Here is a 14,154-nt window from a genome sequence, read left to right as displayed (position 1 = left end):
GACCTGAAAAATCCCCTAATTCCAGCCCTGCCATGAGCAGGGAACCTTCCATGGAACTGACATTGAACTGCATTCACAACAGAAAACAAAACAGGGAACACAAACAGCAAAGGGGTTTGGGCAGAAGGAGCCTGCAGTGATTCACCAGGAGAAGGTTTTCAGTTGTGCAGCCCAGAGCTAATTTATATTTTATATTTATTCACATCCCTTCTCCATGTGCATTACTGCTGAGTCACATTTTTAAAAATAGCCTTTAAAATGCCACATTCAGATGTGTCATCCTTCAGAAGTCAAGTGGAGCCCTGGGTGTGCTGGTTTGGGCTGAGCCAGGCTCTGTGCAGCATTGCCATGTCCATTATCCTGTGCTTGGGACTCCACTGCATCCTCAGCCAGAGGAGTTCTGGAGCAGCCAGGAGAGAGGGGACACCTGGCATCCCCCTGGGCTGGGAGAAGGGACAGTGCCATCCCAGGGGACACTGAAAGTCTTGCAATGCTCAGAAGAATGCCAGGGAGTTCAGCTCAGGGGGTTTGTGAGCACTGGCACAAACTGCATTGTCTGTCCCCACAATCTGGGGCTGGGCACCAGGAGTGGGGGTTTGGGGTTTGCTTTGGGAGGGGTTGGGTTTATCTGCTGATGAACTGCCATGGGTGATGGGATACAGGAACTGGGGACATTCCTGGAGCAGGGGCTCACCTTGGAGCTTAAAAGAGTCTTTAGCTGTGGGTATTGCACTGGCTCTGGGTTCCATCATCTTTCATATCCAGAGAATCATTTGAAATTTAAAATAATTTAAAATTGTTGCAGTAGATAAGAGCATTTTCCTGGTGAAGGTCTCTGCTGGCCACTGAGCTGGGAGCAGCTCATCCCTGTTGTGGCAGGAGGATTTGGTCACTCTCCTTGGCCAGGTTGGAACCAGCATCCTCAATCCCCAGGCCACACAATTCCTTACTTCATGGGTGTATCCTAAATTTAGTCCTGGTGTAAGGTTTCCTCATAAGGGTTTTCTTTAGGGTGTTCTTCATAATGGACCTGCTCATGAAATAATTCCCTCTGGATTATGTTCCTGCTCAGTGTGAGCATTTGTGGGAACACTGGAAATAGTTTTGCCATGAGAAACTGAAACCTGTAGTTGTTTCTGGCTGGGCTTTAACCATTGTGGAGAATTGCACCTATAAAATGTGTTTATCTGAACAGGTCAGACACTTTCCCAGCACTTGGCAGCAAATCCCATCCTGCAGAAGCATCTCCAGCAAGGCCCAGAGGCACAGAGGGGGCAGAGCCCCTCCCCAGCACAGGTATGTTCCTGTCAGTGCTCACCTGAGGGAGCAGAGTGCCCCTGGGGTGGGCACTGAGCCCACATCCCTCAGCCCCCAGCCAAGGGAACTTGCAGCTGCTCTGGGGCCAGACTGGGCTTTCAGGGTGCTCAGGTGAGGAGTTCCAGCTCATTTCCTGAGGGAATGGAGGTGAAGTGCTGCAGGTGTGTTTCACCCTCCCAGGGCACTGCAGGCCCCTGAGCTCTGGGGGATTATTAGCCACCAGGAGCACACAGTCACAGAAGGATCCTGTGCAGGGGCTTCTCTTGGAGAGCTCTGGTGTCAGGGGTACAGACCCAAAGCTGACTCTGACATGGGGTCAGGGTGAACACCTTTTTACACCTTTATGGTTCTATAACTACATATTAATTATCAAACTTACATTGTTCTATTGTGTACATTGATTTCATCCAAGCATGGGTTTTGTAATTTCCATCAAAGCCCCCAAACATCATTTCTCATTATTCTTGTTACAATTAAACAGTAATTATATCCAATTACCAAGCAATCATCACATTTACCAGTCAGATCATTTATCATAGTCATTAAATGATTATACAGGTGCAGTTTCACATGATCCAGTAAAGCCTCACATTTTCCCAGGCCTACCAGGCCCAACCTTTCTTGCCAACTCCCCTGAATATCCCTTGATTTTAGAAACATTTTATTCCTATACTATCAGGATTATTTGGGTTTAATCAGTTCTGGTTCTACTGCATGGAGGAAAGGAGCTGAGGGAGCTGTGTCCATGGGCTGCCCTCCATCCCTTGTCCCCAGTCCCTCTCCAGCTCTCCTGGAGCCCCTTCAGGCCCTGCCAGGGGCTCTGAGCTCTGCCTGGAGCCTTCTCCTCTCCAGGGGAACATTCCCAGCCTGGCTCCAGGCTCGTGTCACGGGGATGTGACCATCCCTCATCTGGGTGTTCAACAGATCCTGCTGGCTTCAGTACCTGACAGTGCCCTGGTTCAGGAAAGGGATCCATTCAGATGTGGGGTGACATTTTAGGAGGATGAAACACATCCCAAAGCACAACCACCATGGTGGGCAGTGAGTGCTCTTTGTGCTTTCAGGCCCTGCAGAGTCAGTGCCTGGGGTTGCACCAAAGGATGATCTGGGTTTCACATCTGGAGACGTTGCTGTTGTTGGCAGAGGTGCTACAGACCCCAAATCATCCCCTGTGTCTCTTTGAGTTATGAAATGAGGGTGAATGTGCCTTTGTAGAGTGGGAGAAGAACAAAAAGCTGAGTGCAATGTTTTAGATCATTCACAATCCCCAGTTCCATGGGAGCACAAAGACTGATGTTTGAAAGTGTTGCAGTTCCTGGATAGACCATTCCAGTCTGGAATGAGATGGTTTGATGTCCCTTCCATCCCACAGCAGTCTGTGACCCCGTGTTCTGCCCTCCAGGTGTTCTTGGGAGCCCTCCTGCCCCAGCTGCCAGCCAGTCCATGCCCTGTGTGGCCAATGGGGATGCCCAGGGTGCCAGGGAGGGAGCAGAGGCAGCCCCAGGGAGAAGCTTCCAGCAGAACAGCCCTTCCCATTCCTGCTCCCATGCAGGGAAGGAAGGAGAGGTAAGCACTGCCCAGCCTGGGGGTGTGGGGTGAAGCCAGCCCTGCTCACTCACAGTCTGTGCTGGGGCAGCAGGAGTTTGGAGCAGCCAAAGCCTTGGGGCTGCTGCTCCTGATTTTCTTTTGGTGCCACCTGGATGTGCCAGGAGCTTCCCACCATGCTCAGATCCCTGGAGAGAGGCTGCAGGAAGGAGTGGAGCTGGGAAATGCCCTCCCTGACTCCCACAGCACAAGCAGATGTGGAAGGAGGGATTGGCTGGGTGGGATCAGGTCTGGTTTTCCCCAGGGATGAACGAGTCCAGCTCCAATCAGAAGTTTTTCTTATAAGCCATCCTGAATATTTGCCATAATCTGGTCTCTGAGGAGTGGTGCTGTTTGTTAAAAACTATTTACAAATATAAATGGAGCAAGATTTATCTGAGTGAAGTGTGATGCAAAGTCAAAAGCCATTGAAATGGAACTCTTTCTGCAAGCCTTGAGAATAACATTTGAAGAATACTGAAACTTGAAGTTAATGATTTACAGTGTCTTAATTTTCTGATTTCCCCTGAACATGTGAACCCTTGGCAGGATCAGATTCAAATCAGTAAATTGATTAAATTGATTAAACTGAATTTAAATTTACCTGGATTAAATTTATTTGCTGAGTTTTCCTGAGGCACAAAAGGTCTCATGAACACAGGAGAGAGAAGGGTCAGATCAGAGAAGATCCTGATTTTCCATGCTGACCTTGGCCAGCATCAGGGACTGGGGATTCAGTTCTGGGGTAACTTATGCTTGATTTTTTTTCTTTTTTTTTGCAGATAAAAATGACCTTGTCAAAATCTGCTCAGGAGAAGCTGAGGAGGAGGAGGAAAGAAGACAAAGAACACAACCATAAAGAGCAGCAGGAAAGCAAAGACTTGGAAGGGAAGGAAGAATTCCCCTGGGAAAGGATTAGACTGAGTATGAGTGAACCAGAGAAACTCACAGCAGAAAGTGAGGATGAGGATTTGTCTTAAATTAATATTCCCTGTTCAGTGCTGCTGAAATGGAAATTGGGGCTGGTAATTCTGGGTTTTCACTTGGTTCTGATTGGTTTTATTGTAGTTTGGCCATTTCCTTCTTTCCTAGGGTTTAGTCTCTGTGGGGATTTACTGACATCACCGAGAAATGGATCTCTGTCCTTAGAAAATGTGGCCTTGAACCCTTCCCTGAAAAGAACATCCAGTTTGAAGAGGTCAAAGTGTTCATCCTTGCTAGACTCTGGTAAGCTGGGACAGTAAACTCGTTAAATATTTGGGTAGGTGGAGTGGGACAGTTTCAAAATACAATTTATTTGTGCAGGGGGCAGTCCTGAGGTGCTCTGGAAGATCATGTGGGGCTGGAGGGGATTTAATTTGAATCTGTTAAGGAGTTTCATAAAACATCAGAGGCTTTTACCTGGATCAGGGTCTGAAGTGATGCAATGCATTAACAGCAAATGACTCCCTCCTGTCCCCAAAACCCTTTCCTGGGTACAGTTTGGCACTGAATTGCCTTTAAAATAGCCAGCAGGAAAAGGGTAGGAGTAGAAGCTCCTACTGGTGCTGCTCAAAGGTGGCCAGAATTTGTTTTCAAGGTTTATGATGTTATTAGCACACTGTGCCTCTGTTTTTACACTAAACAACCACTGCCTTTGTGTTTGTGACTCTTAAAAGTGAAGGTTGTGTGCAAAATTGAATTTACACAAGCAAAACTCTGATTGAGGCTGCCCCTGGATCCCTGGAAGTGTCCAAGGCCAGGGCTTGGCCTGGCATGGTGGTGATGCCTTGGTGGCTCCCTAGAACAGAGGCTGGGCAGAGCTAAATGATAAAGCAGGGATTTGTTAAAAGGAGATAATTCCCTCACAGGACACACCTGGGGCAGTGATGCCTGAGAGCTCCCTGGAGCAGAGCTGGGCAGAGCTAAAGGATCCAGCAGGGATTTAATCAGAGGCCTCACAGGACACACCTGGGGCAGTGCAGGAGCCCAGCCAGGGCTGCACCCCAGATGGACCCTGGGTCAGGAGCTCTCCCATTTTATCAGCTTTGGTCCATTTCCATGGTGGGTTCAGTGCCCAGTCCCACTCCAGGGGATGCAGTCCCACCCTGCCAGGCTGCTCTCCTCCATTCCCTGTTTGCACCTTTGGGGCTGGAGCTGCAGCCGTGTCCTTGGTTCTGGGGCTGGAAAAGGATTGAGAGGGTGCCTGAGGAGAGGGACAGGATTGTTCTGTGGGACTGAGGAGAGGGACAGGATTGTTCTGTGTGCCTGAGGGGAGGGACAGGATTGTTCTGTGTGCCTGAGGAGAGGGACAGGATTGTTCTGTGTGCCTGGGGAGAGGGACAGGATTGTTCTGTGTGCCTGAGGAGAGGGACAGGATTGTTCTATGGGACTGAGGAGAGGGACAGGATTGTTCTGTGTGCCTGAGGAGAGGGACAGGATTGTTCTGTGTGCCTGGGGAGAGGGACAGGATTGTTCTGTGTGCCTGAGGAGAGGGACAGGATTGTTCTGTGGGACTGAGGAGAGGGACAGGATTGTTCTGTGGGACTGAGGAGAGGGACAGGATTGTTCTGTGTGCCTGAGGGGAGGGACAGGATTGTTCTGTGTGCCTGAGGAGAGGGACAGGATTGTTCTGTGGGACTGAGGAGAGGGACAGGATTGTTCTGTGTGCCTGAGGAGAGGGACAGGATTGTTCTGTGGGACTGAGGGGAGGGACAGGATTGTTCTGTGTGCCTGAGGGGAGGGACAGGATTGTTCTGTGTGCCTGAGGGGAGGGACAGGATTGTTCTGTGGGACTGAGCTGTGAGGAGAACTGCTGGCACTGTGTGTGGAGTTCAGAGTGACACACCAATGCAGTGCAGTCTGGAAAATACAAAAGCTAAAACTGAAGGCATCCGTGGGAGGTGTCCCTGCCCGTGGCAGGGGTGGCACTGGGTGGGATTTCAGCTCCTCCCAGCCCAAACCACGCTGGGACTGGCCGTCCTTTGCAAGCCCCGTTTGTTTCCTGCAGCAGCACTTTGTGCATCAGTTCATTCCATGGCTGCCTGCAGCTGGCAGAGCCACTGATGGTGTGTCCTGTGTCACCCTGTCCCTGATGGTGTTCCTCCTGTTACTGATGGTGTGTCTGTATCAGAGCTGTGTCCCTGTCACTGATGGTGTGTCCCCTGTCAGTCACTGGTGGTGTGTCTGTATCAGAGCTGTGTCCTGTGTCACTGACGGTGTGTCCTGTGTCACTGACGGTGTGTCCCTGTCACTGACGGTGTGTCCCTGTCACTGATGGTGTGTCCCCTGTCCCTGGTGGTGTGTCCCCTGTCACTGATGGTGTCTCCCATGGTGTGTCCCCTGTCCCTGGTGGTGTGTCCCCTGTCAGTCACTGGTGGTGTGTCTGTATCAGAGCCGTGTCACCCTGTCCCTGATGGTGTGTCCTGTGTCACTGATGGCATGTCCCCTGTCAGAGTCACTGGCGGTGTGTCTGTGTCAGAGCTGTGTCCCCTGTCCCTGATGGTGTGTCCCATGGTGTGTCCCCTGTCACTGGTGGTGTGTCCCCTGTCAGAGTCACTGGTGTTGTGTCTGTGTCAGAGACATGTCCCCTGTCACTGATGGTGTGTCCCGTGGTGTGTCCCCTCTCACTGATGGTGTGTCCCCTGTCCCTGATGGTGTGTCCCCTGTCAGTCACTGGTGGTGTGTCTGTATCAGAGCCGTGTCACCCTGTCCCTGATGGTGTGTCCCTGTCACTGATGGTGTGTCCCTGGTGGTGTGTCCCCTGTCCCTGGTGGTGTGTCCCCTGTCAGTCACTGTGGTGTGTCTGTATCAGAGCCGTGTCCCCTGTCGCTGGTGGCGTGTCCCATGGTGACCCCTGTCCCTGGTGGTGTGTCCTGTGGTGTGTCCCCTGTCCCTGATGGTGTGTCCCGTGGTGTGTCCCCTGTCAGTCCCTGATGGTGTGTCTGTATCAGAGCCGTGTCCCCTGTCGCTGATGGCGTGTCCCATGGTGTCCCCTGTCCCTGATGGTGTGTCCCCTGTCCCTGATGGTGTGTCCCCTGTCCCTGATGGTGTGTCCCCTGTCCCTGGTGGTGTGTCCCCTGTCAGTCACTGGTGGTGTGTCTGTATCAGAGCCCTGTCCCCTGTCGCTGGTGGCCTGTCCCATGGTGTCCCCTGTCGCTGACGGCTGTCCCTGTCCCCAGAGGAGCCGTGCCCGGGCCGGGGCCGCTGCCGGGAGCCGCCGGTGACGCAGAGCCCCGAGGTGCTGGAGCCGGCCGAGCTGCTGCCCTTCCCCCGGCCCGAGCCCGCCCTGGCAGAGGCGCTGGCACTGCTGGCTGACCACGACTGGTGCGTGCTGGGGCTGGGCAGGGCGGGCACGGGGGGGCTGCAGTGAGACACAGCAGGGCGCCGAGCGAGAGAGGGGAGAAACGGGCTGGGGTGGGAAACGGATTGGCAGGGGATTCCTCAAGTTGGACAGAAGGTTTATATAGTGTGTGTTTGTATGTGAACAAATACATACTGTGTATAAAAGCACTTAAAAATAGAACTTTTTAAAACACCTCTCTCAGTTACCCCATCTCTGGGTCAGAAAAGGACTAAATCCGACAAGGGGGTTCAGTCAAGTTTGAGATTAAAGCAGCTTTGTAAATTAGGGCTGGGAACTGGGAGCTCAGAGGCTTGGAGAGTCTGACTTGAAGGGCTGGAGAGGCCCCACCAGCACCTTCCTGGTGCTCTCTGGAATCAGCAGCCCAGCCTTGGGGCTCTGTGTAAAATCAGCAGCCCAGCCTTGGGGCTCTGTGTAAAATCAGCAGCCCAGCCTTGGGGCTCTGTATAAAATCAGCAGCCCAGCCTTGGGGCTCTGTGTAAAATCAGCAGCCCAGCCTTGGGGCTCTCTCTGGAATTACCAGCCCAGCCTTGGGGCTCTGTCTGGAATTTGAAGCTCCTCTAGGTGCCCCTGTGTGGAATGAGCAGCTCATCCTTGGTGCTTTGTGTGGAATAAAAGCATCCCTTTGGTGCTTCCTGAGCTGGGATGTGCTTACAGAGCTGCTCCCTTCAGCCTGGGGAAGGAACATCCTTTAATTGCCACTGGTGCAGCTGGGAGCAGAACTGTGGCTGCTGGGCTGGCACAATCCCACAGGAAAGGACAGATTTGCTTGGAGAGAGATTCCTGCTTTATTTCTTCCCTGGGAGGGAGGGCAGGCCCTGGCACAGGTGCCCAGAGCAGCTGGGGCTGCCCCTGGATCCCTGGCAGTGCCCAAGGCCAGGCTGGACACTGGGACACCCTGGGACAGTGGGAGGTGTCCCTGCCATGGCAGGGCTGGCTCTGGGTGGGCTTTGAGGTGCTTTTGAACCCAAACCATTCTGGGGTTATTTCTCATTGCTTTATTTTACCATGTAATTTGTTTGCTATTTGATTCCTTAGAATTCCACACTTGGGTATTTTAATGAGGCTTTTCAAATGGATGGAATTTAAATATTATTTTTTCACACAGGGAGAAGAAAATTGAAGGTCTGAACTTTGTCAGGTGCTTGTCTGCCTACCATGCCCCTATTCTGACTGCAAAGCTCCATGAAACAACTCTGGCTGTGGCTCAAGAGGTTAAATTTTCCTACCAGAATATTCCACTGGCTCTCTGTGTGTATATATGTATTTTACAGCTCTCTGAAACGATTTATGCTCACCTCTGGTGAGTTTTCCTCAACTGAGCAGTCTCAAGGATGATTTGAGACTCAGAGGCTGACAAAATGTTGATTTTAACTTTATAACATTTTTATGAGTGTGAATTTAATTCTCACCCATTGTCAATCAAGTTAGAAATGTGTTTCTCAGTTGCTTGTAATGTTACTTAAAAATGACAAAGGGCAAACATGAATATTTATTTTAAAGTCTCTTTGATCAACATTATTCATTGTTTTTTGGGTTTTTCCTGTGTGCAGGTCAAGAATTTACGCTCAGGTGTTTCTCGAGCTGCTGTGGTCTGTTTAGGGGATTTGTTCACCCACCTGAAAAAGAGCATGGATCAAGAAGTAGATAATGCAGTAAAAGTCCTTTTGCACAAAGCTGGGGAATCCAACACTTTTATAAGGGAAGAGGTAGACAAGGCACTGAAGGCCATGGTTAATAATGTGACTCCAGCACGTGCACTTTGTTCTCTTATAAATGGAGGGCAAAGGTAATTCCTACAAAGACTTTATAAAGAATATTGTGAATAGAGTCAATTTATCAAATGTAGGCTTTTGAACATCAAACCAGAGTACAGTAGACAGAAACTTGAAAACCAGTAAATCAGCTGTGCTAAACCTCTCCCCAGAGCAATGTTTGTTGGCATAAATTGAATTAAAGCCCCTCTCTTCCTTTCTGTGCATTATGTAAGAGGTTGCCTGCTGATTTTGGTGTATTTTCTGGCTGTTTTGCACCACTTCAGTGATTTTATTTGCTGTTACTGTATATTCTTGGGGAGCTGCTGTTTTGCTTTGCCTGGTAAAGCTGACATAATGTTCTTTCTTCTCCTCCTTTGCTCTGCAGTCAGTTCCTGCCTTGGCCAGTTTTCAGCACCTCTCTTTATTTAGAAAACTGATTTATAACTTCCAGTTCTCTAGCTGCATCTGTCTTGCTTGATTCCTCCTCTCTAGGCTGAGCCTTTGTGTCTGCATTTTAATTTCCTTCTCAGTGCTGGTGGCCATTCTTTTCTGGAGTGAATTCCCTTCTTTCCCTGGCCCTGTTCAGTCTGTTTTCCTTTTCCATCCTCGTTCACTGCTCACCCATCTGAGCTGGGTGCACCCCCTGGTGCTTCCTCTCTTCTCTGCCACCCCTTGGTCACATTTCCCAGGCTCCATTTCCCTTCCTGACACATTTCAGGTGCTCCATTCAAAATCTCTCCACAGATTTCCTGCACAGCTCCAGTCCTCAGAGCTGAAAATATTCTCTTTTGTTTCCTGGGCAGCTGGGTGTTGGGGGATACATGGATTCTGTCTCCTGACAGCTCTACTGCAGTTTCCTGCTCTTTAAACCGAAAGGCAAAAGTCAGCCTTGGGATTTCCATTCTTTATGAATTTCTGGGATCCAGACTGACTTGGGATGGATGCCCCACCCCTGGAAGTGTCCCAGGCCAGGCTGGACAGGGCTTGGAGCAGCCTGGGATAGGGGAAGGTGTCCCTGCCCCTGGATTTCTGGTCCCTCCCAAGCCAAAGCAGGCTGATTCCATAATTCTGTGAATTCAGGAGCAGCAGGAACTGCCCATGGCTGCATTCAGCACCAAGGGAAAGTGCCCTGTTTGGGTTCTCCCCTCTTGGCCTCAGACCCTGTTCCCTCCTGGGCAGAGCTGTCTCTGCCAGACCTCCCCACCTTCCCTGGCAGATCCAAACTCAGCTGCTCAGGGCTTTTCTGGAGGGATTTGCCCCCTCCACTTGGTGAGCTTGTCTAGGTTTTCTGCTATCTAAGGCAGCAGAACTGAGCTGAATACTGCCTTAGGGCACAGATTAATCTGTTCACAGCTCAGACTTTCCTAACTCATGGAGTGCAGGATATTTTTAATGGCTCACACATCAGGGCATGCCTAAAGGTGCAGCTTTTCTAGGCCTGACTTTAGGAAGCTCTGGCCATGTCAGCAGGAAAGCTCCTGGAGCACAGGGCAGCTCCAGCTCCAGAGGCTCTGACAGGACTATGGAATTACCCTTCAAAGGGGAAATCTGTGTCTCAGTTGGAAGTGAAAAGTGTTTGACACAACTGTAATTCCACAGGGGGTGTTCTCTCTAAGTTGGGCTGAGTTGCTTAAATTCACCACAACATAATCCTTCAGTTACAGTGTCACTTACAATTCATGGGGCCTCTTAAAAGGGACCTGGTTTCTGCTCAGCTCCTTTCAACCCACTGTGGTCATGACTCTAATGCTGGCAGCCCTGACTAGACAGAAATACTGATTCTTCATCAGCTCCAAAGCTGGGTTTGACTTTACCCACAGGAATAATTCCAGTGGGAGTGTCCCAGCCCATGGCAGGGGTTGGAACGAGATGAGCTTTAAGGCTCCTTCCCAGCCCAGTCTGGGATTCTGTGAGTAGAATCATGATCCAAGAGCATGATTCCAGGGATAGAGCTGAGAGTGATTTTACTTCAGGGGGTTTAAAATCCTGTTTCTTACCTGTATGCACTGTGTTTAACTCTAGGGTGTTGCGTGCACGCAAATGTTTTCCAGCTGTTTCCATGAGCAGGGGCTTGTTTGCTTCATGGAGTGAGCTCTCCCAGCCTCTCAATTCTTGTTTTCCCCTTGAAAGTTCAGCAGGAGTTGCAAATTGTCCTCAAAGTAGCATTTTTAATTCAGATATAAAATTGGAGACATTAGAGTTTGCAGGATGTTGTTCCTGAACACAAGTGGGACCAGCAGGGGCAGCAGGATTTAGATAAAAGCATCATTTTCTGCATGAGTTTGCAGGCTGATTCTGGCTGTTCTCTCCTTTGCATCAGCACAGGTGTTTATTTTGTTCAAAGCAGGGATCCGGAGACTCCTGCAGGATCTTTAGGAGTCGATTGAACACTGCTTTAGTCAATTTTCAAGTGATACCGAGTCAATTTGCTTTAGTCAGTTTTAGTCGAGTGCCCAGGCTGTGTGTCTGAGCACAGGAACTGGTTTTTCATAGAGCTCATTAAAGAACAGTCATATGCTTTGTAAAATGAAATTATCTGATGAAAACTAGAACTGAAATTCTAAACCCCCCTACCTGAGTGCAGGGCTTACTGGAAGGTGTCCCTGCCGTGGCAGGGCTGGGAGGGGATGGGCCTGGAGGTCCCTTCCAGCCCGGCCGCTCAGCATCCCGCGGCTCCAGGGCTTGGCAGGGCGGGTGGGGCTGTCCAGCCCTGCAGGGCCATCCCTCAGGCCTCTTTCCCTCCCCAGCCACCTGCACTCGGCCGTGAGGAGATGCACAGCCCAGCACCTGGGGGACATCGTGGAGCGCCTGGGCCCCGAGCGTGTCCTGGCCGGGGGCCGGCCCGTGGCCGAGCGGCTGCTGCCCGCCATCGCCAGGTTTGCCCAGGACAGCTCCCAGCAGACACGGTGAGAGCTCCTGGGGACAGGGAACTGTGTCCTGAGCCCCTGGGCTGTGGGGTGAGCACTGCCTGGGGACAGGGAACTGTGCCCTGAGCCCCTGGGCTGTGGGGTGAGCACTGCTGGGGACAGGGAACAGCCTCTGGGGCTGTGGGGTGAGCACTGCTGGGGACAGGGAACTGTGTCCTGAGCCACTGGGCTGTGGGGTGAGCACTCCTGGGGACAGGGAACTGTGCTCTGAGCCCCTGGGCTGTGGGGTGAGCACTGCTGGGGACAGGGAACTGTGCCCTGAGCCCCTGGGCTGTGGGGTGGGCACTGCTGGGGACAGGGAACTGTGCCCTGAGCCCCTGGGCTGTGGGGTGGGCACTGCTGGGGACAGGGAACTGTGCCCTGAGCCCCTGGGCTGTGGGGTGAGCACTCCTGGGGACAGGGAACTGTGCCCTGAGCCCCTGGGACTGTGGGGTGGGCATTGCTGGGGACAGGGAACTGTGCTCTGAGCCCCTGGGCTGTGGGGTGAGCACTCCTGGGGACAGGGAACTGTGCCCTGAGCCCCTGGGCTGTGGGGTGAGTGCTCCTGGGGACAGGGAACTGTGCTCTGAGCCCCTGGGCTGTGGGGTGGGCACTGCTGGGGACAGGGAACTGTGCTCTGAGCCACTGGGCTGTGGGGTGGGCACTGCTGGGGACAGGGAACTGTGCCCTGAGCCCCTGGGCTGTGGGGTGGGCACTGCTGGGGACAGGGAACTGTGCTCTGAGCCCCTGGGGCTGTGGGGTGGGCACTGCCTGGGAACAGGGAACTGTGCCCTGAGCCCCTGGGCTGTGGGGTGGGCACTGCTGGGGACAGGGAACTGTGCTCTGAGCCCCTGGGCTGTGGGGTGGGCACTGCTGGGGACAGGGAACTGTGCCCTGAGCCCCTGGGCTGTGGGGTGGGCACTGCCTGGGGACAGGGAACTGTGCCCTGAGCCCCTGGGCTGTGGGGTGGGCACTCTTGGGGACAGGGAACTGTGCCCTGAGCCCCTGGGACTGTGGGGTGGGCACTGCCTGGGGACAGGGAACTGTGCCCAGCTGCCCCTGAGGCTGTGCCCTCGGAACAGGATGGGTTAGGAGGGAAAAGACCCTGGGGAGCAGTAAGGGTTGGAAGGGCCTGGAGCACCCCGGGCTAGTGGGAGGTGTCCCTGCCTGTGGTAGAAGTAGAAGGGGATGGGATTTAAGGTCCCTTCCAAACAAACCTTGGAGTGCAGCTGTTATCCCAGCACTGGCAGGACTGTTAGGGTGGTGCCTGTGGCAGGAACCACCTGGGTACCTCCCACACAGCCTGGCTGCAGGAGGAGAGGGGCTCACAGGATGTGCTGTGCTGGGCACAGAGGAGAGGCAGCCACACAGGGAATGCTGGCTCTGGAATCCACACCTGGAGCTGATCCATGTCTCTGGCTGACAAGGCTGGATCACCCTGGTTAAAGCCAGCAGAACTGGAAGGCTGTTCTCATTAATTTGGTCAGTTAATGTAAGAGATCCTTGAGCACATCCTCTGGGAGAGGATGGAAAGGGGAGTCAGCAATCTCAGAGTCATGGAACCACTGAGGTTGGAAAAGACTTCCAATAACAGTGACTGGGCACTCCAACCCTCCCTGGGCAGTGCCAAGGCCTGAGCCCCCTTTCCATGGGGAAATTCCTGCTGGGCCCACCCTGAGCTCCCCTGGCCCAGCCTGAGGCCGTTCCCTCTGCTCCTGTCCCTGTTCCCTGGAGCACAGCCCAACCCCCCCGGCTGTCCCCTCCTGGCAGGAGCTGTGCAGAGCCACAAGGGCCCCCTGAGCCTCCTCTGCTCCAGGCTGAGCCCCTTCCCAGCTCCTCAGGAATTCTCCAGCCCCTTCCCAGCTCCTCAGGAATTCTCCAGCCCCTTCCCAGCTCCCTCAGCCTCTCCTGGGGCTCCATACCCTTCCCAGCTCCGTTCCCTTCCCTGGACACAACCTCCCTGCACCTTTCCATTTTGGACTCACACACCTGGCATGACAAGCCAGTCCCTGTCCCTGGATCTGTCCCTGGATGTCCTGGTGCTCTCCCTGCAGGTACTACGGGCGCAGGATGCTCTTCAGCATGATGGCTCATCCTGACTTGGATAAAATCCTGGAGAAGTTTGTGCCACCCAGGGATTTGCCTTACATTAAGGAAACTGTTGGCAGCCTACGAGAGAAGGTGTGTGGGAAAGCTCTTGTGTAGCACCCGGGGCAGCTGGAGGTGTCCTGGGGGCTGCTGGGTGTAG

At 52.7% G+C, this 14,154-nt stretch overlaps 1 protein-coding gene across 7 annotated transcripts in view; it reads left to right on the top strand.

The window, feature by feature from the left end:
* Positions 1-14,154, top strand: part of TOGARAM1 (TOG array regulator of axonemal microtubules 1) — a 36,600-nt gene that overhangs the window by 11,873 nt on the left and 10,573 nt on the right. For all 7 annotated transcript variants that reach the window (XM_059850746.1, XM_059850745.1, XM_059850744.1 and 4 more), the window contains exons 7-15: positions 1,196-1,296; positions 2,720-2,883; positions 3,684-3,858; positions 3,994-4,128; positions 7,062-7,206; positions 8,352-8,457; positions 8,797-9,032; positions 11,748-11,906; positions 13,961-14,087. In XM_059850746.1, the coding sequence (XP_059706729.1) occupies positions 1,196-1,296; positions 2,720-2,883; positions 3,684-3,858; positions 3,994-4,128; positions 7,062-7,206; positions 8,352-8,457; positions 8,797-9,032; positions 11,748-11,906; positions 13,961-14,087 (1,348 nt within the window). The remainder of the gene's footprint in view (positions 1-1,195; positions 1,297-2,719; positions 2,884-3,683; positions 3,859-3,993; positions 4,129-7,061; positions 7,207-8,351; positions 8,458-8,796; positions 9,033-11,747; positions 11,907-13,960; positions 14,088-14,154) is intronic.

The sequence above is a fragment of the Haemorhous mexicanus genome, chromosome 6 (genome assembly GCF_027477595.1).
Source record: "Haemorhous mexicanus isolate bHaeMex1 chromosome 6, bHaeMex1.pri, whole genome shotgun sequence".
In the NCBI taxonomy this organism is placed as follows: domain Eukaryota; kingdom Metazoa; phylum Chordata; class Aves; order Passeriformes; family Fringillidae; genus Haemorhous; species Haemorhous mexicanus.
The sequence above is the reverse complement of the archived record's forward strand: the minus strand, read 5'-3'. Positions and strand labels throughout refer to the sequence as shown.